Source organism: Carassius auratus, chromosome 37 (genome assembly GCF_003368295.1).
Source record: "Carassius auratus strain Wakin chromosome 37, ASM336829v1, whole genome shotgun sequence".
Taxonomy (NCBI): Eukaryota; Metazoa; Chordata; class Actinopteri; order Cypriniformes; family Cyprinidae; genus Carassius; species Carassius auratus.
Genome location: NC_039279.1, coordinates 488,538 through 515,428, shown reverse-complemented (window position 1 = coordinate 515,428; position 26,891 = coordinate 488,538). Strand labels below are relative to the sequence as shown.

Below are 26,891 nucleotides of genomic sequence, written 5' to 3'. Positions count from 1 at the left end.
AAACCAACTTATATAACTCAGCAACTTATAATTAAATCCAGTATTAAATGATATTGGTTTGTGTGGTGCAGTGCTTTAAGGAGGGAATGATTGGGGAAAGTCCACTGCTGGAAAAGTGGGTCAGTGTCTGTGCTGCTGAAATTACACACTTCAGTGTGAAGCAATAGTGTCATATCTTGTGCAATGTGAAACGTTGCATACATACAACAGTGCATTATTCATATTTCTTCAAATAAATATTATTATTATATAATATTATATCATCTCAATATTTGTTTTCTGCACAGGTTCCAAAAAACAATCTCTCCAGTCTGGAATATGAAAGAACGCCATGCATTTGTTTGAAAAACAGGACTGAGCATTGCAACAACTACTGAACTCGACTAGAAAGACTTACTGAGGACTGAAGCGGTGTGTGTGCGTGAGCGTGCGTGTGTGTGCGTGTGTGTGTGTGTGTGTGTGTTTGTTCATGCATGCATACTAAGGACCATGTACGTGAGCGTGCGTGTGTGTGTGTGTGTGCGTGTGTGTACATGCATGCTAATGATTGTGTGTGTGCATGCCTCTGTGTGTGTGTGTACGTGCATACATGTTAAGGACCATATACGTGATCAAGTGTGTGTGTGTGTGTGTGTGTTTGTTCATGCATGCATGCTAAGGACCATGTACGTGAGCGTGCGTGTGTGTGTGTGTGCGTGTACATGCATGCTAATGATTGTGTGTGTGCGTGCCTCTGTGTGTGTGTGTACGTGCATACATGTTAAGGACCATGTACGTGATCAAGTGTGTGTGTGTGTGTACATGCATGCTAAGGATTGTGTTTGTGTGTGTGTGTGTGTGTGTGTGTGTGTGTACATGCATGCTAAGGATTGTGTGTGTGCGTGTGTGTGTGCGTGCATTCTAAGGACCATATACTTTGAGCAAGTTTTTAGTGTGTGTGTGTGTGTGTGTGTGTGGACTTGCATGCATGCTAAGGACCATGTACGTGAGCAAGTGTGTGTGTGTGTTTGTGAAACTGGAGCTGGTGTTTTGGACTCCTGGATGAAGGACGTTCCTCACAGTCTGAATGTTCTGGCCTGGATTAAAGTTCATGGTGTTGTTTCTCTAATTTCAAACTTATTTTCAGCTCTGGCTGGAATCAACAACCTGGTTTTGCTTTATGAAACAGACTGGAGACTCCAATGACAATATCTGCATTTATTTATTTGAGTTTGTTTAGATCGAGATCATGACTTTTTAATGATTTATATTTGTATGTATGTGATTTATCTATGCAGGGATCTTACTGATTAAATTATTGTGTATGCGTGTTAGGAGTAACTACTGCTTCTGTACAGCTGATATTTATTGAAGGATTGAATAGGAGTATTTATTTCATATGAAGTTTTATTTTCTACATGACTAGTTTCATTGCTGACAGAGACTACGCTGCATTTATTTCACTCTGAAAACAAATAAAGGTTGTACGTGCCACTGTCCACAGAGTGGGTGTGTGATTCATTGTGTTTTAGACGCAGGATGCCAGCTAGTTCCACAGTCAGCTGAAGCATGCTTCTCAGCACGTTCTTAGTCAGCCATCTGAAGAAAAAAAAAAAGGAAAACCAGCGTGTGAAAGGTTGAGAAAAACAGCTGAGAGAAGTAACAGTTCTCCTGAAGATGAACATTCCAGATTAGGATGAGTTTGTTTCTTCATCAGGTTTGGAGAAATGTAGCATAATCTATAATAAAACTTCCTCCAGTGAAAAAGTGTTCTGGTCTGAATCAGCTCTGGATTTTGATGTGAGAGACAACAGAAGATGCACTTTTACACTGGAAGAAGTGTTATGGACTCATAAAATCATCTTAATGCTGGATGTGTTTCATCTTTTGTCTTCTCCAGATGTTCACTGATGGACTGGAGTGCTGTGGATTATTGTGATGTTTTTATCAGACTCTCATTCTGACGGCACCCATTCACTGCAGAGCATCCGTTGATGAGACACTGATGCACAAATGTCAGGAAATCTGATTGTATAAAGTTTAATCAGTGACGCATCTCTATAAAGTGTGGCATCTCTGAAAATATTAATACATGCAATTTCTCCTTTCCCTGATTTCAAGAGAATGCATGAATTGATAATGCATGCACTGCTATTATTATTAAGTGCAAGAAAAGTAACTTTAGACAAAAGCATCGGTTAAATGCTTGAATCTTAAACATCCCAAAAGTTAATAAAAATGCAAAGACGTTTTTTTCAAAAAAAGATAATTTATTTTCTGCATGTCGCTCAAGTACAAATCCCCCCCTCCAGAATACATTTCATTTGAATATCAAATAAATAAGATGCATATGATTGTAAAATACAAAAAAAAAAAAAACTTCCGTTTGATCTAAGAGAACAATAACTGCATCCAGACACTTTGTTACACATCTTTGAACAAATCGGCACTTGAATAAAAAAAAAAAAAAAAAACAAAAAAAAAAAAAAAAAGTTCATAACATGGAAAATAGCTGCCACGTCTGGTTTCCATGAACCTGAGGTAAACATTTGAACAGCAGCACAAAACTCCTGCTTCACTAGAACGTCAGCAAAAGTACAACATAATAAACACTTTATTGTATCGAAGTCTTTTATAGACCCTACATTTGCATTACAACATCTCAGGCCTCTTGTGAGACCAAGCTTCATTTAAAACCCTGGTAAAATCCATGGCTTGGACATTCAATCGGTCGAGCTCAGCATTCTTCAATCAAAAGCTCTTCAGAGCTGTACAGTTTCCTTTTAATAACTCGAAATCCAGTGCTCAGTTTAAGTGCACGTCTAACAACCGGAGACGAAGGCGATCTGCCGGTGAAAAGCCCCTGGATTTTCGGCCAGAAGCCCCTGGAGTCGAGCCTCAGCACGAGTGTGAGCTGGAAGGTGGGCACTAGGTAGGGGTCGACTGCGATTTGTCCCACGGCTTCGCAGCTGCCATCCTGCTCCATGCAGAGGTCAACGAGGGCACCACGAAGGCCACAGGGCTCGCTGACCGACAGATGCACCAGCTCCTGACCGATGTGCTCCAGGAGCGTCTCGGGAATGAGGAGCTTGGAGCAGTGCAGGACGCAGTCTTTGGCGTTGGTCAGGTTAAGTGCGATGAGCTGCACCACTTCCTTGCACAAGGCCTCTTCGGCGGGGTCAAAAAACAATTCGGAATCGGACAGATCGGCTAGGGATATGGAACCTGTGGGAGACGAATGCAAGCATGCATTAGACTCGAGATCTTGCATGGTTATGGAGGAGAATGTATACACGGTAAGTCATGCATGTTTACCTGCATCTGATGCATTGTCTGCGCTGCTGTGATTGTCTGAATCAGAGTCTAGGCTTTGGCTGCTGTGCAGTTTCTGCATCAGTCTGCTCCAGGACAAGCGTTTGGATGGAGCGTCCGATGTTGGTGTGGATGGGAGACTTGAGTCTTCAGATGAAAGGCTGGAAATCAGCTGCTCTGGCATTGTTCAGTTTTAAAATGACTGTAAGAGAGAAGAGAAGTTCTTATTATTGATGCACGAGACACAAAAGCAGCTGGTGATTGTCAAGATGCATTTACAAGATATAAAGTCTTGAATGAATTCTGAAAAGTGTATTACAATTATGCTTTTGTATCGAAAAATGTGTCAAATTTCTGCCAGCAGGGTCAGAAAAACTGCTGTCCCTTTAAATTAAGTTTGTTGTTCTGACCCCATAGAGAGATTTGTATTGTTTTAGGCAAAACCTCACTTATTGTTTTTTTTTCCTAAGGTAATTTCACTTTAAATTAATGCATCGTGATGTAAAAAGGGGTTTAGAAATTTGTACTGCAAAACAAGAAAATCATTTCTCCAGAGTAAACAAAGAATTCTGCCATTAAAAAAAATAAATAAATAAAATAAAAAAATGATATGCATCAGCAAATTTTATCTGACTGATTTTGCAGTGTTGATATCAGGAATATATATATATTTTTTAATCAAATATGCAGCATAGTTTTTTCTTGCATTGTACTTTATGGTTTGAAGTGGACAACAAAAATCATGAAATAAGACACTTACCGATATTATGCACGTTAATGTCTTCAGATGTGATGAACTATCGGTAGTTTTCCGCGAAAAAATAGTCCGTAATAATGATCAGCAACTAACAAAGCCGTGTAAAAAGCGGAATAAGTGCAACAGCTGATAGTGTCCGCAGTGAGTTCTGCAAACACTGACGCAAGCCGCTCTGCGCCTCTTTATATACGCGCTGCCGCTGGCCACGCCTCCTTCGAGTTTTCAGCCAATCGGCGTTTATGTCACGTCTGCCGCGTCCCTATTTCGCCTGGTAACACGCAGCAGCGCTGATCAACGAGCCTCCGCTATTGTCTGCGGCGGAGGATGGCGCAGTGCTCACATCACCTTTTGTCTTCCACTCAGGACATGTAGTGGCGATTCTCACGTCTGCGCGTTTGTTTGTGGTTTGATTGGACGATTAAGTGATATGCATCAAGAAATCGAAACAGAATTTCGAAATACTGACTTTAGTTGGCTTTTCGTTGTGTGCTACAGTGACTGATGACGTCACTACATAAACACACAGTGAGCTTCATGCAGTTAAATGCCTCTGATGCAATAATTCAATATGATATACTTTTTTTTAAAGCGGTTATGAACTTCATTGCTGTTCTTTTACTAGTCATGTAAGGTTTATGGACTCATATTTGTATTTTCTAAACACGTTTTGGTCACATCTGCCAAACTAATTAAAATTGGGGAGTTTTGTACTTTCAATGATGGAAAACTTTACTAAATGGTGACTAGCCTTCTTGCACTGAAAAACAAAATGGTAATCTAAAAAATGCTGCCATCTAAATTAACTGGTTTTATTTAATTTTCTTTTTAACTCAAATAATTTAATGTCTCAGAATCAACCTAGACACATTTTAACAAGAAAACTAAATGCCATGGGTTAAATGTAGTTGACCTAGTTCCAGGTTAACCATTTTTACAGTGTACAAGATATAAATATACATGTTCCTTTATATTTTAATACTAAATAATTTACAAAGTCTATTGACAGATTAACCCTGTTTTAACCAAACTAAAAGTAGCCTACTAAAGGAGGTTTGATTTTTTTTTTTTACATGAAACTCCTGAAACTTACCAAGTTAACACACTTTGGTACATTAGAAACTTAAAAACTAGTCTTCAGTGAATAGAGTTCATAATAAAGGCAGATTTAGTGTGATGAAAGCGTTCTGTCTTTAAGCTAAATTAGCTGCATTTGGCCAGATAAGTGTGAAGCGCTGCAGTTGGGGGAGGTTCAGGAAAGAGTTAAAAGTTTCCTAGTTTAGTTGCTGGTCAGCAGGGACCCTCCCACAGGGACAGGCACATTCCAGTCTTCTGTTTGCTATAGTCAAGGGGTGTGTTTTCTATAAGATCCTGCTACAACTTTTGCATATAATGCATTTGAATTTGGCTGCATGAATACACAAACATTAATGGGCCTCAGAAGACTTTTTCTGTGTTAAATCAATGCACACTTTCATGCGCTGCTTTTAGAAAGGCCTGTTTGTTCACACCTCTGCAAAACTGGGCTTGAGACAACTGCTGAAGATCTGACCTCTGCCAAATGTCTTAGAGACGCGAATGAAAAACCACCTCAGTCCTCAGGAAGAGTGCAATTTTAGCATGTCTTATCTGAGCATTAAATGGCCCATAAGTCACCCAGTAAATACATGATTTATAATTTATTTACCTTTATTTAGCCAGGCAAGCAACTTAATTACAACAACATCCTGGCTATATTATTAACATGTTTAAATGAAATTATCTAAATGTTTAAATGAAAACATAACTTGTGGGAATAAGAATTTTTGTTTTAGCCTGAGATGTGGTTTATATGGAAGCTTGTTTCTGAAATAGAATAGAAAAAATTTAAAAGGTAATTGCGTCTTTTCATCTCAGAATTCTGACTTTATATCGCACAATTCTGACTTTATGCCTCACAATTCTGACTTTATATTGCACAATCCTGACTTTATATCGCACAATTGTGACTTTATATCGCACGATTCTGACTTTATATCGCACAATTGTGACTTTATATCGCACAATTGTGACTTTATATCGCACAATCCTGACTTTATGCCTCACAATTCTGACTTTATATTGCACAATTCTGACTTTATTTCGCACAATTCTGACTTTATATTCCTCAATCCTGACTTTATGCCTCACAATCCTGACTTTATGCCTCACAATTCTGACTTCATATCGCACAATTCTAACTTTATGCCTCACAATTCGGACTTGATATCTCACAATTCTGACTTTATGCCTCACAATTCTGACTTTATATTGCACAATTCTGACTTTATATCGCACAATTCTGACTTTATATCGCAGAATTCTAAATTTATATTGCAAAATTCTGACTTTATATCGCACAATTCTAAATTCATATAGCAGAATTCTGACTTTATATCACACAATTATGACTTTATATCACAAAATTCTAACTTTATGCCTCACAATTCTGACTTTATATCACACAATTCTAACTTTATATCACACAATTCTAACTTTATGCCTCACAATTCTGACTTTATATCGCACAATTCTGACTTTATATCGCACAACTCTAAATTCATATAGCAGAATTCTGACTTTATATCACAAAATTCTAACTTTATGCCTCACAATTCTGACTTTATATCGCACAATTATGACTTTATATCACACAATTCTAACTTAATGCCTCACAATTCTGACTTTATATCACACAATTCTAACTTTATATTGCACTATTCTAACTTTATGTCACACAATTCTGACTTTATATCGCACAATTCTAAATTTATATCGCAGAATTCTAACTTTATGCCTCACAATTTTGACTTTATATCGCACAATTCTAACTTTATATCGCTCTATTCTAACTTTATGTCACACAATTCTGACTTTATATCGCACAATTCTAACTTTATGCCTCACAATTCTGACTTTATATCACACAATTCTGACTTTAAATCGCACAATTCTAACTTTATGCCTCACAATTCTGACTTTATATCACACAATTCTGACTTTATATCGCACAATTCTAACTTTATGTCACACAATTCTGACTTTATATCACACAATTCTAACTATGCCTCACAATTCTGACTTTATATCGCACTATTCTGACTTTATATCGCACAATTCTGACTTTATATCGCACAATTCTGACTTTATATCGCACTATTCTGACTTTATATCGCACAATTCTAACTTTATGCCTCACAATTCTGACTTTATATCGCACTATTCTAACTTTATGCCTCACAATTCTGACTTTATATCGCACAATTCTGACTTTATATCACACAATTCTGACTTTATATTGCACAATTCTAACTTTATGCCTCACAATTCTGACTTTATATCGCTCTATTCTGACTTTATATCGCACAATTCTAACTTTATATCGCAAAATTCTGACTTTATATCGCACATTTCTGATTTTATATCGCACAATTCTGACTTTATATCGCACAATTCTAACAATGCCTCACAATTCTGACTTTATATCGCACTATTCTGACTTTATATCGCACAATTCTGACTTTATATCACACAATTCTGACTTTATATCGCACAATTCTAACTTTATGTCACACAATTCTGACTTTATATCGCACAATTCTGACTTTATATCGCACAATTCTGACTTTATATTGCACAATTCTAACTACGCCTCACAATTCTGACTTTATATCGCACTATTCTGACTTTATATCACACAATTCTGACTTTATATCGCACAATTCTGACTTTATATCACACAATTCTGACTTTATATCGCACAATTCTAACTTTATGTCACACAATTCTGACTTTATATCGCACAATTCTAACTTTATATCGCACAATTCTGACTTTATATCGCACAATTCTAACTTTATATCGCACAATTCTGACTTTATATCGCACAATTCTAACTACGCCTCACAATTCTGACTTCATATCGCACTATTCTGACTTTATATCGCACAATTATGACTTTATATCACACAATTCTGACATTATATCGCACTATTCTAACTTTATGTCACACAATTCTGACTTTATATCGCACTATTCTGACTTTATATCACACAATTCTGACTTTATATTGCACAATTCTAACTTTATGCCTCACAATTCTGACTTTATATCGCTCTATTCTGACTTTATATCGCACAATTCTAACTTTATATCGCAAAATTCTGACTTTATATCGCACATTTCTGATTTTATATCGCACAATTCTGACTTTATATCGCACAATTCTAACAATGCCTCACAATTCTGACTTTATATCGCACTATTCTGACTTTATATCGCACAATTCTGACTTTATATCACACAATTCTGACTTTATATCGCACAATTCTAACTTTATGTCACACAATTCTGACTTTATATCGCACAATTCTGACTTTATATCGCACAATTCTGACTTTATATTGCACAATTCTAACTACGCCTCACAATTCTGACTTTATATCGCACTATTCTGACTTTATATCACACAATTCTGACTTTATATCGCACAATTCTGACTTTATATCACACAATTCTGACTTTATATCGCACAATTCTAACTTTATGTCACACAATTCTGACTTTATATCGCACAATTCTAACTTTATATCGCACAATTCTGACTTTATATCGCACAATTCTAACTTTATATCGCACAATTCTGACTTTATATCGCACAATTCTAACTACGCCTCACAATTCTGACTTCATATCGCACTATTCTGACTTTATATCGCACAATTATGACTTTATATCACACAATTCTGACATTATATCGCACTATTCTAACTTTATGTCACACAATTCTGACTTTATATCGCACTATTCTGACTTTATATCGCACAATTCTGACTTTATATCACACAATTCTGACTTTATATCGCACAATTCTAACTTTATGCCTCACAATTCTGACTTTATATTGCACTATTCTGACTTTATATCACACAATTCTAACTTTTTATCGCACAATTCTGACTTTATATCGCACAATTCTGACTTTATATTGCACAATTCTAACTTTATATCGCACAATTCTGACTTTATATCGCACAATTCTGACTTTATATCGCACAATTCTAACTATGCCTCACAATTCTGACTTTATATCGCACTATTCTGACTTTATATCACACAATTCTGACTTTATATCGCACAATTCTGACTTTATATCGCACAATTCTGACTTTATATCACACAATTCTGACTTTATATCGCACTATTCTAACTTTGTCACATAATTCTGACTTTATATCGCACAATTCTAACTTTATGCCTCACAATTCTGACTTTATATCGCACTATTCTGACTTTATATCGCACAATTCTGACTTTATATCGCACAATTCTGACTTTATATCACACAATTCTGACTTTATATCGCACTATTCTAACTTTGTCACATAATTCTGACTTTATATCGCACAATTCTAACTTTATGCCTCACAATTCTGACTTTATATCGCACAATTCTGACTTTATATCGCACAATTCTAACTTTATATCGCACAATTCTAACTTTATATCGCACAATTCTAACTTTATATCGCACAATTCTGATTTTATATTGCACAATTCTGACTTTATGCCTCACAATTCTGACTTTATATCGCACAATTCTAACTTTATATTGCACAATTCTAACTTTATATCGCACAATTCTGACTTTATATCACACAATTCTGACTTTATATCGCACAATTCTGACTTTATATTGCACAATTCTGACTTTATATCGCACAATTCTGACTTTATATTGCACAATTCTGACTTTATGCATCACAATTCTGACTTTATATCGCACAATTCTGACTTTATGCATCACAATTCTGACTTTATATCGCACAATTCTGACTTTATGGCTGACAATTCTGACTTTATATTGCACAATTCTGACTTTATGCATCACAATTCTGACTTTATATCGCACAATTCTGACTTTATATCACACAATTCTGACTTTATATCGCACTATTCTAACTTTGTCACATAATTATGACTTTATATCGCACAATTCTAACTTTATGCCTCACAATTCTGACTTTATATCGCACTATTCTGACTTTATATCACACAATTCTGACTTTATATCGCACAATTCTGACTTTATATCGCACAATTCTAACTTTATATCGCACAATTCTAACTTTATATCGCACAATTCTGACTTTATATCGCACAATTCTGACTTTATATCGCACAATTCTAACTTTATATCGCACAATTCTAACTTTATATCGCACAATTCTGATTTTATATCGCACAATTCTGACTTTATGCCTCACAATTCTGACTTTATATCGCACAATTCTAACTTTATATTGCACAATTCTAACTTTATATCGCACAATTCTGACTTTATATCGCACAATTCTAACTTTATATCGCACAATTCTAACTTTATATCGCACAATTCTGATTTTATATCGCACAATTCTGACTTTATGCCTCACAATTCTGACTTTATATCGCACAATTCTAACTTTATATTGCACAATTCTAACTTTATATCGCACAAATCTGACTTTATATCACACAATTCTGACTTTATATCGCACAATTCTGACTTTATATCGCACAATTCTGACTTTATGCATCACAATTCTGACTTTATATCGCACAATTCTGACTTTATATCACACAATTCTGACTTTATATCGCACAATTCTGACTTTATATCGCACAATTCTGACTTTATATCACACAATTCTGACTTTATATTGCACAATTCTGACTTTATGCATCACAATTCTGACTTTATATCGCACAATTCTGACTTTATGGCTGACAATTCTGACTTTATATTGCACAATTCTGACTTTATGCATCACAATTCTGACTTTATATCGCACAATTCTGACTTTATAACACACAATTCTGACTTAATATCGCACGATTCTGACTTTATAACACAATTCTAACTTTATATCGCACAATTCTGACTTTATATCGCACAATTCTGACTTTATAACACACAATTCTGACTTTATATTGCACGATTCTGACTTTATATCGTACAATTCTGACTTTATGCATCACAATTCTGACTTTATATAGAACAATTCTGAGTTTATAACACAATTCTGACTTTATATCGCACAATTCTGACTTTATAACACACAATTCTGACTTAATATCGCACGATTCTGACTTTATAACACAATTCTGACTTTATATCGCACAATTCTGACTTTATATCGCACAATTCTGACTTTATAACACACAATTCTGACTTTATATTGCACGATTCTGACTTTATATCGTACAATTCTGACTTTATGCATCACAATTCTGACTTTATATAGAACAATTCTGAGTTTATAACACAATTCTGACTTTATATCGCACAATTCTGACTTTATAACACACAATTCTGACTTTATATTGCACGATTCTGACTTTATATCGTACAATTCTGACTTTATGCATCACAATTCTGACTTTATATAGAACAATTCTGAGTTTATAACACAATTCTGACTTTATATCGCACGATTTTGACTTTATATAGCACAATTAGCACAATTATGACTTTATATCACACAATTCTGACTTTATGCATCACAATTCTGACTTTATATAGCACAATTCTGAGTTTATAACACAATTCTGACTTTATATCGCACAATTGTGACTTTATATCGCATAATTCTGACTTTATATCGCACAATTCGCACAATTCTGACTTTATATCGCATGATTCTGACTTTATATCGTACAATTCTGACTTTATATCATATATTATAAATGTGTGTATTTACCTATAACTAGGTTGCAAGTTTAATCCTAAAAGAGGGTGAACTGGAGGGTGACTAAACCAGCTTGCTTGGGATCAAAAACATGTTGAGTAAAACTCATTTACAGTTGTATAATGATCCTTACAACTTCTACGAAATGCTGCAATAATTGCTGGAAGGTTTCCGGGTTAAAACTTAATGCTGTTTGTCCATTTGAATGAAAGCCTTTGACCAATTTAACTGTGTTTAATAATAAACCATTTCTTCAGGACAAAGAATTGAGCAACCAAAGCAAATACAGTTTTGAAATTTCAAGCACTCTCTCCTTGAGACTGAGTGAAGATTCACAAGTGGGCTTTTATTTAGGTTCATGCACACAATCCTACACATATAATGCAACAGAGGTTTGTTGGAGGGAAGCCAAACTTCACAGATGTACTTCAGCAGAGGAGGACAAACAGTTCTCTCTGAATATAGGAGGAACCACAGACAAAAACAAAGACACGGGTCCCCCTTCCAGGAACAAAACATACCGTCCTAGTTCATTTACATTTCACACTATCATATGTCATATATTTTATGACCATAAAGCAAATCACCCAAATGTTGGCATGCATGAAAACAACAACAGAACTTGTTTTGTACATCTGAAACCATGAAAGAGCAGTTTGTGCAATATGCAAATCTTAATATATGCATATGCAAGAAACTGTAAAAATATGTTCCTCATATTTCACACCAAAAATAGAAAAATATTATTTTGCATTAAATGCAGTATATTCAAAGGGCCATAAAGATTTTCTTTTAAACCCCAATTACTATAATACAAAAATATGTACTTTCCTTTATTGTAATATAATAAGACATATAATTTAAAATGTGCTTCTATTAAATACTACATTGTATGTGTGTGTGTGTGTGTGTGTGTATATATATATATATATATATATATATATATATATATATATATATATACATTTAATTTGTGACTAAAAAACATTTTATAACAATAACAGTAATGAAAATCTAACAAGAACCACTAGATAGTGAATGATAAGAACTTAAAAAATCTGTCTAATATATTTCTCGTGAGCGTCACCCTTGTGTTTCCGGCATTAGGACCCAGAGGTCTATAGCTATAGAGTTAGAAACGCCCTTTTGTGTAATATAGACAATCAACATCTCAGTGAGAACAGAACAGAACGTACAGTACTTTCATTCAGAAACATCTCTGCGGTCTGCTTCGATACAGTCTGATAAACATCTGCTGATGTTCAAGGCTCATCAAGCATCTAAAGGAACTCAAGACTCACATTACATTGCTTTTTCTTTCCCCCTCAAAGTTTAACATGAACTTTAACTTTTGTTCTAATTATTTCAGCATTAAAACAGTAATCTCATTGTAGGTGATAGCTTTGACTGAGTGCTGTGCTTGCTTCAGCTCAAGCACAAAGACTTTAGGCTCTTATTTACATTCTTCTGTCGGTCCCCCGCTCTGTGTTTCTACTCGACCGTGTGCAGCACGACTCCTACACACCCTCAGCCATTGTGTTAGCCAAACAGAGTTTTTACACATGCTCAGTTGACTAAATAATAATTGCAGATGAATCTAATGAAAACAGACTGACAGAAGTCACTGAAAAACTTAATGGTAAAGATTTTAATTTGACACACTTCTACTCTTTGCAAAAGCCTCACGCTTTGAATAACTAAATGCATTGACAAACACATGGTTTGAACTTTGTGTGAGATTTTAACAGGAAAAATTAGACACCAACAGAAAATGAAAATTATTTAATACGTTTTTTTTATTTTTTTATAACTGTTGAAATGTTCTAAAAAAAGACAAGGAACATTAATGCAAAAAAATAAAAATAAAAATAAAATAATAATAATAAATTATAATAATAATATAAATATATATATATATATATATATATGTACACACACACACACACACACACACACATATACATTCACACACACACACGCAAAATATTAAATTATATAAAATATATTTTAATACACACACACAACCAGTTTTCGTTGTACCGCCCCATTTATACTTTTTAACTGAATAACTAATTGTTTTTGCAACAGATTTATGCGGATTCTGAACAATTTGAATAAATATATTTATCTTTTTTTTTAAATAGATGCAAACAGTTGTTATTAAACTACACCAAGATTTTTTAAATGGAGAATCTGGCCTGTTTCATTCACTTATGACTGACAATTCAAATACATAGCCTAAATCTTTTTTTTTTTTTGAGCACATTAAGAAAGTAAATAAAATTGATAATGATTTCATTAAAATCTTTAAACTTTATGTAAATATTTAAATGCACCCTTTGATCTTCATTTAAATAAATTCATACAACATTATGAATTGTGCTTAAAAAGGCTTTATTGTACATGTATTCAGAGTTCATGTAAACATGGGGTTAAAGTATTCCTAAAGCCTTTAATCCAAAAACACAAGGCATATTTAAACACATGATCACAAAACATAATGTTGGCGATTATAAATCAGTGCAAAACATCATACACCTACAGTACATGTAACAAAAAACAGGCTTATGAATATGTTTACGGGCACAGAATCTGATCTGTCTGTGCTGAATGCAGTCATGAGGTCGTGAATCCCAGGAGCTGCTCGATGGGTTTATATTTCCACTCATCCGCCTCCAGCTGCTCCACCAGTCCGGCCAGACGCTCCATCCGTGACACCTGCTGATCTGAGATCAGAGTCAATCCAGATCAACCATCAGTGAAGCTCAAATTCTCATGCAAACTCTAATGTGCACAGAGATTTAAAGGGACAGTCCACCCAAATTCTGAACTATAATGAACATCCTCCGTTTCTTCCCAGATCAGGATGAGTTTGTTTCTTCATCAGGTTTGTAGAAATGTAGCACTGCATCAGTGTCTCATCAATGGATGCTCTGCAGTGAATGGGTGCCGTCAGAATGAGAGTCTGATAAAAACATCACAATAATCCACAGCACTCCAGTCCATCAGTGAACATCTGGAGGAGACAAAAGATGAAACACATCCAGCATTAAGATGATTTTAACTCAAATAATCCATAATAACACTTCCTCCAGTGAAAAAGTGTTCTGGTCTGAATCAGGAGAGAAATCTGCACAGATCAAGCAGCGTTTAAACAGATCTAAACTAATCTGTGAGAGACAACAGCAGATGCACTTTTTCACTGGAGGATTATTTGAGTTAAAATCATCTTAATGCTGGATGTGTTTCATCTTTTGTCTTCTCCAGATGTTCACTGATGGACTGGAGTGCTGTGGATTATTGTGATGTTTTTATCAGACTCTCATTCTGACGGCACCCATTCACTGCAGAGCATCCATTGATGAGACACTGATGCAGTGCTACATTTCTCCAAACCTGATGAAGAAACAAACTCATCCTGATCTTGGATGAACGGAGCGTGATCACATGTTCATTCAACATGCATTTTCAGCTGAACTATTCCTTTAAGTAAACCGAGTTTTTTTTTTTAACTCACCATGTTTGACCTGCTTCAATGTGGATGCAACTTGATAGCTAAAGACAGACTCGCATAAAAATCGATCAGACCCATCTGTGGGGGAAAATAGGCAAATGTATGCATGCTATATATTGTGAGTAAAAAACAGACTGAAGGATACAGAGTCGAACTGCTTCTTCTGTTTCAGTCTGTGCTGAGCTCATTATATAACAGGGCTTTGTGCCAGACAGTCTGTGCCATTTCCGAGCTACTGAAGGACAAAAATGGAGTTCAGAAATGCTTAAGAAAGAGGGATACAGTGCACACACCCTCCATCATCTCTCCGGCTCCTTTGGGATACGTGTACAGCACTTTCCTGGGCGGGATGAGCTCGGAAGCACTGAAGCCGGATCCGATCACCGAGCTGCCGCTGACTCCTCCAGCCGAGGACGAGGACGAAGATGCTGCCATTCACAGTCTGTTCAGATCATCACAAACACAAGAACATGCCATAAACACAGCTCAACTCATGCACAGAGACAGCTCGTGAGATAAAGACTAATGAATCATCAAACACAAACATTCAGGTTTGGCCAAAACCTGGTTTTCTTAAACACACGTTCTGTTGACTGAATATAAAATAATTTTTAAAATATATATATACATTTTATATAACTATATACAATAATATAATTTTAATACTATATATATATATATATAAATACAAATATATAAATACGTATTTACAAACATCTTTCCATTAAATAATACTTATACTCTTTGAAAAAACGTCACGCTTTCAATAAAAAGCTCTGTATGTCAGGTTATAGAAATGCTGTAAACACACAGAACAATCACTGCATTGCTTTATATTAATTATTTTTAACTTTGACGTTTTAATTAAAAACAATAAACAATTGCATTGACAATTTGGATTTATAAAAGCAACACTCGTAATGGAGGAATAACACGAGTCATTAACAACCTTCCACAATTCATTAGCGTTTCACGAGCAATATATATATATATATATATATATATATATATATATATATATATATATATATATATATATATATATATATATATATATATACTGGTATATATACAAGAATGAATCATAATAAAGTGAAGCATGTGTAATATTTGTTAACCTGCGTCGCGCCGCTACTGTTTCCTCACTGCGTTCGTTTACGTCAGATTGACGCTGATCCGACGTCCCAGCGTCACCTGACGTCGTGGCGCCATGAGGCACATTTATTTATTTTTATTCAACCGTTAATTTACTACGTTATTGGACAGTGTTATTGTAATAAAAATATAAACATCAATTTTAATGGAGACGTATCTTGACAATTGAAAGTTAATAGCTTGATATCGGTTACTTTTCTATTATTTAAATGCGTATTAAATATTTAAATATTATATATATTTCATTATAATATGTTAAGGATTGTATTATTATCATTATTTTAATTATTTTTTGATAATATTCTCTTGGCAGAGGGCTTTTAAGCGAGAAGCCGAAAGCGGAAGTGGAGTCTCCGTCTTCATCAACCGTTTCGTGCAAACACACAGCAGCTCAAAGGTAGAAAGATTAATCATTTAATTATGTTAAATAATTAATATGCATGCGTTCTTGGGTGTATATGGTCTGTGTTGATGTTTTTCATTTGTTCTGAGTTGTTTCGTGCGGTTTATTCGTGTTTATTTAATTCAGACAGCCATCGGTTGAAGCACATGATCTATAAAAATATATTTGTATTCATTTATGAGACATTTAAACGTCTTTCTGCTGAATTTCAGTGTTTTCAGAAGATGTCATGAACGAACTGTTCTAGGAGACACTTCATCCCACCAAAATGATGATCTTGACAGTTGTGTTTCAGTGGAAACCTAATAAATTGATCATGTTTACTGACGAGCCTAGATTCTTTTTTCTTTTTTATAAATATAGATTTTTTTTCTGTTCAATGAATATGAAATGTCAGCATATAAATATTGTTAAATTGTAAGTTTTAGTTTATTTATAAGTATGTTTTATACATACACTGACATAAAAAAAAAAGTTTGGGATCACCAAGAATTTAATAAAAAATACAGAAAAATCAGTAAAATTGTGAAATATTATTGCAATTTAAAATAACAGTTCTATATCTTAATATACTATAAAATATAATTTATTTCTATGATGCACCGCTGTATTTTCAGCATCATTACTCCAGTCTTCAGAATCACATGATCTTCAGAAATCATTCTAATATGATGATTTATTAATATTATCAATGTTAGAAACTCTGATGAATCATAAGTTAAAAAAACAACAACATTTACTTAAAAATAGATTCTCTTTTAGGAATCTGACTTCCTCTTTAGTGACTGTAATGTGGATCCTACAGGTATATTCCGGTCCACTGCTGTATATTTAGATGAACTGTTCTCTCTCTGTCTCTTCCAGCAGTTTGTGTGTGATGGAGATCTTGCGTCCGGCTCTCGTTAACATCAATGGCAGAATCTACAGAAAGAATCAAGTCCAGGAGGAGAGTTATGAAGAAGAAGAGGAGGAGGAGGATTATCCGTGTTCAGGAGCAGGTTTGTATTCACTCCACTGCTTCGTGTCTTTAGTGTGACGTCATATGAAGTGAATGTGTTGTTCCACAGCGGCCGAGCCGTGTCTAGACGAACCGTGTGATGCGTACGACATCGAGCAGACGGACAGAGGCTTCCGCTGCGCCATAGACGTGCCCAGTGTCCTTTACAAGTCAGTACATGAGTTCTAGATCACACTCACACACACTAAAGTGACATTGATTGCTGCTTTTACATCTAGAATTTTCAAAAAAGCTAGTTTTCAGTCAGACTTGCATCAAAATTGTGTGTTTATATCATATATATTATATTTCACTATTTTAAGTTAATGTCTCACATTTCTGACTTTATTTCAAGCAATTCTGAATTTATCAGACTGCAATTTTTCACAAGTTTAGGCTATAGTTTGAGTTAATTTCTCACTGTTTGGAGTTTATACCATTCCATGTTTTATTCATATTAATGCACCAAATGATATCTTGTGTTCACAGTGAAATAAAATCATTAAGTATGTTAGATTTCTGTATATGTTTTCATTCTAATGCAGAAACAGAGTTTTTTTCGCATGCATCTCGACTGTGTTCTCAGGTATATAATCGGGAAGAAGGGAGAGACTCGTAAGCGGCTGGAAACAGAGACGAAGACTTCCATCAGCATCCCGAAACAAGGCGTGGAAGGACAGATCGGTAAGATTATGAGACACAAACTCACATCTCAAACTCTCAGGGAATGCATTAAAGCATATGTGCATCAGCTCTAACAACCCATAATGCCTTAGCTACTGTATAGAAACTGCTGTAGGATGTTGTCTGTGAGTTTTGCATGCTTTAAACCCACGTTATGTTGAGATACAAGTCCTCTAGTTTGTTGCTCGTGTGTCTGTAGGTTGTTATGTTTCGTTTGGCGTTAAATGAATGTGCAAGATGCGTTTGCAGCTAAAAACGAAGGTGCTGAGGTCGGAATGTTCTAGTAGCAGGATGTTCTGGTGTCAGTGTGTTGTTGTGTGAAGCGGTGAGGACTGTATGTTCTTCCTGTGGTTGTCCTGTGGCTTTACAGAAGTGCACGTCTGTGTGTGTGTGTGTGTGTGTGTTCAGTGATCACAGGTGCACACCGAGCAGCCGTCACCTCAGCTGTAACCCGCGTTGAGGTTTTGATCGACAGCTTTCGGAGGAAGCAGCCGTTCACACACTTCCTGTCGTTTGCACTGAATCATCCTCAGGTGCAGCAGGGCTTCCTGCGGTTTCGAGAGCAGGTGCTCGAGCGATGTGGACAGGTGAGAACATTTACTCGTGAAGTCAACACACAGACAGAAGTGACCACAATTAAGACTGCAAGAATTCAATCTAGTATTGTAACACATGCATTTTGTATTATAATATATGGTTAATGTAATATAAGATTTGTAATATAATATAATATAATGGTAACAGCAAAATTCACCCCCATTTACCTTCTTAATTATTGTTCCTGTTTTTATTGTTGTCAGTAGAGTTAAAAAAATGTAATTTAATATTTGTTATTTTAGGATTAGATTATATAGTTTAACATGATATAACAAAATAAAGATACAGCAGAATTCATTCTATTTAATTTCTGGACATATTGTTGGTAGTAGTTAATGCATAAATTCAATTTAATGTTAATTTAAAGATTTCATTTAATTTTACTTGCATAAATTTAATTATATATTTTTTTCTTTTTCTTACTTCTTGGATGAATTGTTGGTAGTAGTTAATGCATAAGTTTAATGTAAATTTAAAGATTTAATTTCATTTTAATTTTATTTGCATACCTTTTTTTAATTTTATTTTTATTGTTATTATTATTATTATTTAATTTTTTTTTTACTTCCTTGACATTGTTGCCCATAGTTAATGCATAAATTTAATTTAAATTTAATGATCTAATTTAAATATTTAAATTTAATTTAGTTTGATTTTTGTTTTATTTCATTTTTATTGCATAAATTCAATTTAATATTAATCTAAATATTTAATTTTAATTTATTTTATTTGAATAAATGAAATTGTATTTATTTATTTTATTATTATTATTATTTATTTTATTTTATTTATTACATTTATGCATAAATTAAATGTAATGTTAATTTAAATATTTAATTAAAATTGTCTTCTCTTCTAGTAAGGTTAATGTAAAATATTGTTTATTATTTATATTATATTATTATCTTATTGTCTTATTGTTGCCAGTACGTAATGCAAAAGTTAAATATAATATTAATGTAGAAATGTAATCAGGTTAATAAATATATTAATTATTATGTTATATTATATTAAAAGGTTAATGGCATAATGTGATACAGTCACAGTAAAATCCACTCTGTTTACTGTTTCCTGAGTTCTTGATCCTGGTCTTGTTGTGAATGATTAACAGTGGTGATAAAAGCATGTCTGAAACGTTGGCTAGGTTTGTGTCTCATCTCTTTGAGTTGGTGTTGATGTGTGGTGTGCAGGACGCAGGGGTGGATGAGAGCATCTTCCAGAACCCAGCCAAGCTCCACCTGACCATCGGCACGCTGGCCCTGCTGAACGAACAGGAAGTGACACGTGCGAGCGAGCTCCTGCAGCAGTGCCAGGATGTCATCAGGTCATTACTGCAGTCTGTGAAGCATCAGAACAGACCGCAGCGACGGTCAGCAGAGTCAATGTGCTGCTTTATCTCCACAGAGACATAACCGAAGCCAAACCACTTCCTGTGGAGGTCCGAGGAATTGAGTATATGAATGATGACCCCTCGATGGTGGACGTTCTGTATGCCAAAGTCAGGGTTCAAGACGGATCTGACAAGTACGATACCATTATATACATATCGTATATATCAATATATTGTTTATATTTAATTCTGATTCCGCCACTTTGCTTGTTTGCCTTCTCTGTGCTGTGCTCGCCCCCACCTCCAGATTAGTCCAGATATGGACTAATATCTGCAAATATTAAGCCGGAACAGTCTATTTAAATCTGAATCCTGCATCTTCTGCGTGTCTGTGTTAATGAATGGAGCAGAAGCGCGTCTTCATTCATTAAACACACGGAAGCGCGCGTGACGCTCCGGTGATTTCAGTTTCTATCATCTCACTAAAGGAGGACGAGAACACATGAACAACATCTCCAGAACTGCTCTGAGAGTCACTTCATGAGCATTTGAGTAAAACTAGCGTCATATATCACATCATAGACTGTAGTATTGAATTAAAATTATTAAAATGAAACGAACATAATTTTTTAAGAAATAACACAACATTTCTTCCATGTTTTATTTTTAATAGTAAATCCCCTTTGTTTACCAAAAAATTAAGTTTGCTTAGTTTTTAATAATTAAAAGATAAATTAAATGAATGTTTTATGCCTTCATTTGATAATCAGAAAAATGTAAATACACAGAATTTCAGAGGGGAAAAAACATTTCATAAGGCTATTTTAAGTTTTTTTTTTTTTTTACAAATTAAGTTGTTTTTATGCATTTAAATAATTACACATGCTAAAACACATATAAAACATATGGTGAAGAAAAAATAAAACCTTTCATAGAGCCCTAAAAGTAATATTTGGCATATTATTAATATTATTATTATAATTATTATTATACTTTTTTTTTTGTAGTAGTAGTTTTTGGGGGGGTTATTTTTCCTGTAAAGATATCAAGATATATATCGTATATCGAGATATATTTTTTGCTCCATATCGCCCAGCCCTAATTGTACGGTTGTCTTAGTATTATTTATGATACATGACAGTATTTATTAATATTTTGAATTAGATTTAATATTTTAATTTTAGTTCGTAAGTTATGTGCTTTGCCATTTTTAATAATTCTATTTAACTTTAGTTTTATTTCTATTTCAGTGTTTGTCATCTTAGTACTACAAAATATGTTTTGAATCATTTGAATGAAATTAAAGCTGAATAGGAATATTTATAAAAAACTAACAAAAGTTACAAAAGCACATGAAGTTACTTAAACTTAAATTTAAAAATTACTTTTTTAAAAAATTTAATTAAATAAAATATAAATATTAAATGAAGACGTAAACATGAAACAAAAAATAAAAGTTGTCTAGGCAGCTAGATGAAATAAAATAAGTTTAAGTTTTTCATCAAATATTTATATTTTATTTTAATTAGCTAATATTATTTTTAATAGTTTTAATTTTAGATGTACACTTTTGGCATTAATATTTTTTTTTTGTCTATGTAGCTTTCATTGTATGTCAGTTTTAGTAATTTTTGTAATTGCCAAGGCAGAATTGATCTTTTTTTTTTTATTTTGTACGATTACGTTTTTCATCTTTATATTTGATTAAAACAGATTTAAAATACGGATTTATTTTAATTAACAAACATTTATTTTAATAGTTTTAATTCTAGTTTAAGTACTAGTATTTTTGTGCTTTTGTCATTTTTATAAGGTGAAAGATATTTTTTAAAATGACATTTTCAGTTTTACTCATTGATGTGTGTGTGTGTCTCTGTGCGTGTGTGTGTGTGTCTCCGTGTGTGTGTGTCTCTGTGCGTGTGTGTGTGTGTCTCTGTGCGTGTGTGTGTGTCTCTGTGCGTGTGTGTGTGTCTCTGTGCGTGTGTGTGTGTGTCTCTGTGCGTGTGTGTGTGTGTCTCTGTGCGTGTGTGTGTCTCTGTGCGTGTGTGTGTCTCCGTGCGTGTGTGTGTGTCTCCGTGCGTGTGTGTGTGTGTCTCCGTGTGTGTGTGTGTCTCTGTGCGTGTGTGTGTCTCTGTGCGTGTGTGTGTCTCTGTGCGTGTGTGTGTCTCTGTGCGTGTGTGTGTGTCTCTGTGCGTGTGTGTGTGTCTCTGTGCGTGTGTGTGTGTCTCTGTGCGTGTGTGTGTGTCTCTGTGCGTGTGTGTGTGTCTCCGTGCGTGTGTGTGTCTCCGTGCGTGTGTCTCCGTGCGTGTGTGTCTCTGTGTGCGTGTGTGTCTCTGTGTGTCTCTGTGCGTGTGTGTGTCTCTGTGCGTGTGTGTGTCTGTGTGCGTGTGTGTGTCTCTGTCTCTGTGTGTGTTTGTGTCTCTGTCTCTGTGTGTGTGTTTGTCTGTGTGTGTCTCTGTCTCTGTGTGTGTGTGTGTGTGTGTGCGTGTGTGTGTCTCTGTCTCTGTGTGTGTTTGTGTCTCTGTCTCTGTGTGTGTGTTTGTCTGTGTGTGTCTCTGTCTCTGTGTGTGTGTGTGTGTGTGTGTGTGTGTGTGTGTGTGTCTCTCTGTGTGTGTGTGTCTCTGTCTCTGTCTCTGTGTGTGTGTGTGTGTGTGTGTGTGTGTGCAGGCTCCAGCAGATCGCTGACAGGCTCGTGGAGTGTTTCTCAGCTGCTGGTCTGATGGAGAGAGAGCGGGAGCGAGTGAAGATTCATGGCACAATCATGAACACATTGTTCCGGAAAGATCCGTCAGGTGAGATGCTCCTCAGTCCCCATCACTGACCCCAGATCAGCTTCAATCCCTCATCACAAACACACACAGGATCTCCATCACTGTTACTGAATCAAGCAGACGCTAAACTCCCCGCACAGAACCAGAGAGCAGCGTGTTGATCAGGAGTCTGTGTGTCAGAAGCGTTTTCTTATGTGCTTTTATCATCTTTGTTAGTTTCTTTATAAATGCTCCTATTGAGCTTAAATTTCATTTCAGTTTTAGTTTCATTTTAGTACTTTCACTTTTGAGTATTTAACTTAAATGCCTTGTCAACTGACTGAAATAAAATAAGTTGAGGTACAAAAATTACAGCTAAATAAAATTAATGAAAATAAAAGCATGTAAAGCTAAAACTATTAGAAATATTTTTTTGTTAATTATAAAAATCTGAAATGGAATTTAACAGATGGAAAACAAAAATAATACATTTTGCATGAGCAACTAATTGAAATGAAATATGTATTACTAGATTTAACTAAAATTGTAATAAAATTAAAGCTTAAAATATATAAAAAAACTAACCAAATGAGTGCAATTAAAACTAATAAAATAAAATGTAAACATTAAAATAAAATACAAATACTTGATGAATTTTTTTTTTTTTTTTGAATTATTATAAATATAATTTTTAATTTTATTCATTTTTAAGAATGCGTCCGTTTGGCTTATATTTTCAGTAATTTCTGTCCTTGTTTAGAGCTGCAGGACGCTGGTCAGGAATGATGTAAGCAGACCAGCAGTGTTTATCAGGAGATTGTTTGTCAGGATGTTTTTCACGGTTGTGAACGTGGTCTTCTCCCGAACACAAGGCTCTTATTCAGAGTCTGTCCGTGTTTGTGTTCAGTGCTGACCGCTGCTCTGTCCGAGCTCATGTTTAGGAGCTGAGTAATGTTATTCAGACCACGACGTGATCATCACATGAAATACAGACTCTAACCTGACCTGTGTTTCTCTCAGCGGAGGACCGAGGAGCTTCGGCGAGACCCAGCGCTAAAGAGCGAGAAGCTTTTAATGCCAAAAACATCTTACAGGTGAGAAATGTGACCAAAGTGACAGCAAAGACATTTATAACATTTCACATTTCTAATAAATGCTGTTCTTTTGAACTTTATATTCATCTGTGAATCCTGAAAAATAAAATGCATCACAGTTTAACCAAAAATATCAACTGTGTTCAACACTGATGATAATCAGAAATGTTTCTTGAGCAGTAAATCATCATATTATTGTGATTTCTGAAGATCATGTGACACTGAAGACTGGAGGAATGATGCTGAAAATACAGCGGAGCATCACAGAAATACATTACACTTTAACACAGATTCACACAGAAAACAGATGATTTACATTTCACAATTTTACTGTATTTTTTTAACAAAAAGTTTAGCTGAGCAGAAGAGACTCATTTTACACATTTTACACGCCTCAAAATTTTGAACCATAGTGTAAGTGTATATAAATACATCCACTTATAGATCACATACAATATAAAATCAGATCAAACCAGACACCACGAGAGGAGACGAGATATAATAGATACAAATGAAGTATTTATCAACTCACAGATGAGTAATTTCCCTCTTCAGTGTTTGTTATTGTGTATGAATATAGCAGTGATTACAGTAAACACATCTGCTGTCACAAAAACTGTGTATACTGATAATAACACAGTATTAAATGATGATTATGCTCATACGGCGGTATATTGTGTATGTGATATAAACTATGTTCATTATTCATGGTACTTGTGATACTCCATGCTGCTACCGTGGAACAAAACACCATTTTCTGTTAAATGTCCAAATTAATTAGCAGCAGCGTATAGAAACACAGAGCACTGAAGTGTGGCTTCTGAAGCCCCCTGGTGGCAGCCAGCGGAACTACTAGATATTTTGTATCTCACACACACACACACACACACACACTTTCTCTCTCTCTCTCTCTCACACACACACACACACACACACACACACACGCACTATCACTCTCTTTCTCACTCACACACACACACACACACACACACACACAATATCACTCTCTCACTCACACACACACACACACTATCACTCACACACACACTTTCTCTCTCTCTCTCTCACACACACACACACACACGCACTATCACTCTCTTTCTCACTCACACACACACGGGCACACTCACACACTATCACTCTCACTCACACACACACGGGCACACTCACACACTATCACTCTCTCTCACACACACACACACACACACACACTCTTGTGCTGTTTTTAGAGCAGGAGAAGAGGCTACGCTGCTTTCTCAGAACTCCTGTTCCATGATATGGTCAGAATCATTCTGGGAATGAAATGAAGGTTGACGTAAACAACAGAATTTGCTCTTTCTCTGAGCATGTGTTCTCTGGTTCTGGAGCGTGTGACCGCACACACACACACACACACACACACCGCACATGTGAGGGAGTGTGAAGTGTCTCTTCTGAATCCCCCTTCAGCTGGTTTCTGACTCTGTTTCTCCACAGATGTTCGGGGAGGTTTATTTCGGCGCGTTTGAGCTGAACTCGGTGCAGATCTCTCAGAGATTCTCCACGGACAGCACGGGATACTATTCCTCAGCGGGATGCGTCACATTCTCATGACGGGACACTAAAACACCGCTCTGGACTTTGCTGATGAATGCATCCAAACTCACTGTTAAGAAACTGGATTGAGCAATAAAAATCTGTCATGCATTGTAAATATTTATATAAAAACCATAAAGAGCATTTTAATGGAAAATTGCTTGTGTGTGCCTTTAATTGCAGAATCATGTCCTGAATATCTCTAGGCCTTTTCCCCTGAAGTTTTAGTTGCATGTATTTGCACAGGAGAGTCTATAACTGCTGCATCGGTGCAGTGTGTTATAAACCCAGAGCTGCGACTGTAGCGTCTGTTTCTTAAAGTGAGCTCTTTAATCAAACCAAATTCAGAGTAATGCAGTTGATATTGCAGGTTTTGGTGACACTGATGGATAAAAAATCTCAATGAAAGCAACTACTATAAGCTTAAAACGAGTATGATAAAGACACGAGTCTATGCACTTCAGTGAGTTTTATCATGGGTAAGTGTGTTATCAAATGCCGTTTACTTTAAAGTACTGTATTTTCCGGACTATAAGTCACTTTTTCATAGTTTTGGTTGGTCCTGTGACTTATAGTCAGGTGTGACCTATTTATCAAAATTAATTTGACATGAACCGAGAGAAATGAACCAAGAGAAAACATTACCGTCTCCAGCCGCCAGAGGGCGCTCTATGCTGCTCAGTTCTCCTGTAGTCTACACTGAAGACATAGAGCGCCCTCTCGTGGCTGGAGACGGTAATGTTTTCTCTTGGTTCTAAATAAATGCGACTTATAGTCCAGTGCAACTTACAGTGCGAAAAATACGGTAAGAAAAGAATCATGTTCCATCAAGATATTTATTAAATTTCCTACTGTAAATATATAAAAACTTATTTTTGATTAGTAATATGCATTGCTAAGAATTAATTCTGACAACTTTAAAGATTATTTTCTCAATGATTTTCAAATAGCTGTATCTCAGCCTTATAAATCTTATTTATTCAGCTTCCATCTGATGTA

The 26,891-nt window shown here is 35.2% G+C and overlaps 4 protein-coding genes across 5 annotated transcripts in view; 2 read left to right on the top strand and 2 right to left on the bottom strand.

Annotated features, from left to right (window-relative positions):
- The window catches only part of dnajb12b (DnaJ heat shock protein family (Hsp40) member B12b), a 14,351-nt gene extending 11,880 nt beyond the window's left edge, over positions 1-2,471 (top strand). The window contains exon 9 of the mRNA XM_026222172.1: positions 288-2,471. The gene's annotated coding sequence lies outside the window, so the exon portion shown is untranslated. The remainder of the gene's footprint in view (positions 1-287) is intronic.
- Positions 2,357-4,243, bottom strand: ddit4 (DNA-damage-inducible transcript 4). The gene is made up of 3 exons (XM_026222192.1): positions 4,052-4,243; positions 3,295-3,493; positions 2,357-3,204 (listed from the first exon to the last, which is right to left on the bottom strand). Exons 2-3 carry the CDS (start codon positions 3,473-3,475, stop codon positions 2,717-2,719), a joined length of 669 nt encoding a protein of 222 aa, XP_026077977.1. The 5' UTR covers positions 3,476-3,493; positions 4,052-4,243; the 3' UTR covers positions 2,357-2,716.
- Positions 4,244-14,166: 9,923 nt separating this feature from the next.
- anapc16 (anaphase promoting complex subunit 16) lies at positions 14,167-16,515 on the bottom strand. Its single transcript, XM_026222200.1, has 4 exons — positions 16,426-16,515; positions 15,601-15,749; positions 15,311-15,385; positions 14,167-14,519 (listed from the first exon to the last, which is right to left on the bottom strand). Exons 2-4 carry the CDS (start codon positions 15,740-15,742, stop codon positions 14,410-14,412), a joined length of 327 nt encoding a protein of 108 aa, XP_026077985.1. The 5' UTR covers positions 15,743-15,749; positions 16,426-16,515; the 3' UTR covers positions 14,167-14,409.
- Positions 16,516-16,709: 194 nt separating this feature from the next.
- ascc1 (activating signal cointegrator 1 complex subunit 1) lies at positions 16,710-26,049 on the top strand. Of its 2 annotated transcripts, none has more exons than XM_026222176.1 (10): positions 16,710-16,859; positions 17,730-17,863; positions 17,933-18,032; positions 18,449-18,546; positions 18,955-19,133; positions 20,334-20,467; positions 20,548-20,667; positions 23,141-23,265; positions 24,244-24,317; positions 25,794-26,049. In XM_026222176.1, the coding sequence occupies exons 2-10, from the start codon at positions 17,743-17,745 to the stop codon at positions 25,908-25,910; spliced, it is 1,068 nt and encodes a 355-aa protein (XP_026077961.1). In that variant the 5' UTR covers positions 16,710-16,859; positions 17,730-17,742; the 3' UTR covers positions 25,911-26,049. The 2 variants fall into 2 exon arrangements, with proteins under 2 accessions (XP_026077961.1, XP_026077962.1); XM_026222177.1 differs by having other exon boundaries at positions 16,742-16,859; positions 17,733-17,863.
- The last annotated feature ends 842 nt before the right edge of the window (positions 26,050-26,891 follow it).

What these genes read in the sequence shown, in the direction of transcription:
- ddit4 (XM_026222192.1), bottom strand. Translation starts at nt 3,475, where the DNA reads ATGCCAGAGCAGCTGATTTCCAGCCTTTCATCTGAAGACTCAAGTCTC. An exon ending in AGACAATGCATCAGATGCAG is followed by an intron (nt 3,205 to 3,294) that starts GTAAACATGCAT and finishes CGTCTCCCACAG; the next exon opens with GTTCCATATCCCTAGCCGAT.
- anapc16 (XM_026222200.1), bottom strand. Translation starts at nt 15,742, where the DNA reads ATGGCAGCATCTTCGTCCTCGTCCTCGGCTGGAGGAGTCAGCGGCAGC. An exon ending in AGCCGGAGAGATGATGGAGG is followed by an intron (nt 15,386 to 15,600) that starts GTGTGTGCACTG and finishes TTTCCCCCACAG; the next exon opens with ATGGGTCTGATCGATTTTTA. An exon ending in ATTGAAGCAGGTCAAACATG is followed by an intron (nt 14,520 to 15,310) that starts GTGAGTTAAAAA and finishes CTCTGATCTCAG; the next exon opens with ATCAGCAGGTGTCACGGATG.
- ascc1 (XM_026222176.1), top strand. Translation starts at nt 17,743, where the DNA reads ATGGAGATCTTGCGTCCGGCTCTCGTTAACATCAATGGCAGAATCTAC. An exon ending in GTGCCCAGTGTCCTTTACAA is followed by an intron (nt 18,033 to 18,448) that starts GTCAGTACATGA and finishes CTGTGTTCTCAG; the next exon opens with GTATATAATCGGGAAGAAGG. An exon ending in GTTCCGGAAAGATCCGTCAG is followed by an intron (nt 23,266 to 24,243) that starts GTGAGATGCTCC and finishes TGTTTCTCTCAG; the next exon opens with CGGAGGACCGAGGAGCTTCG.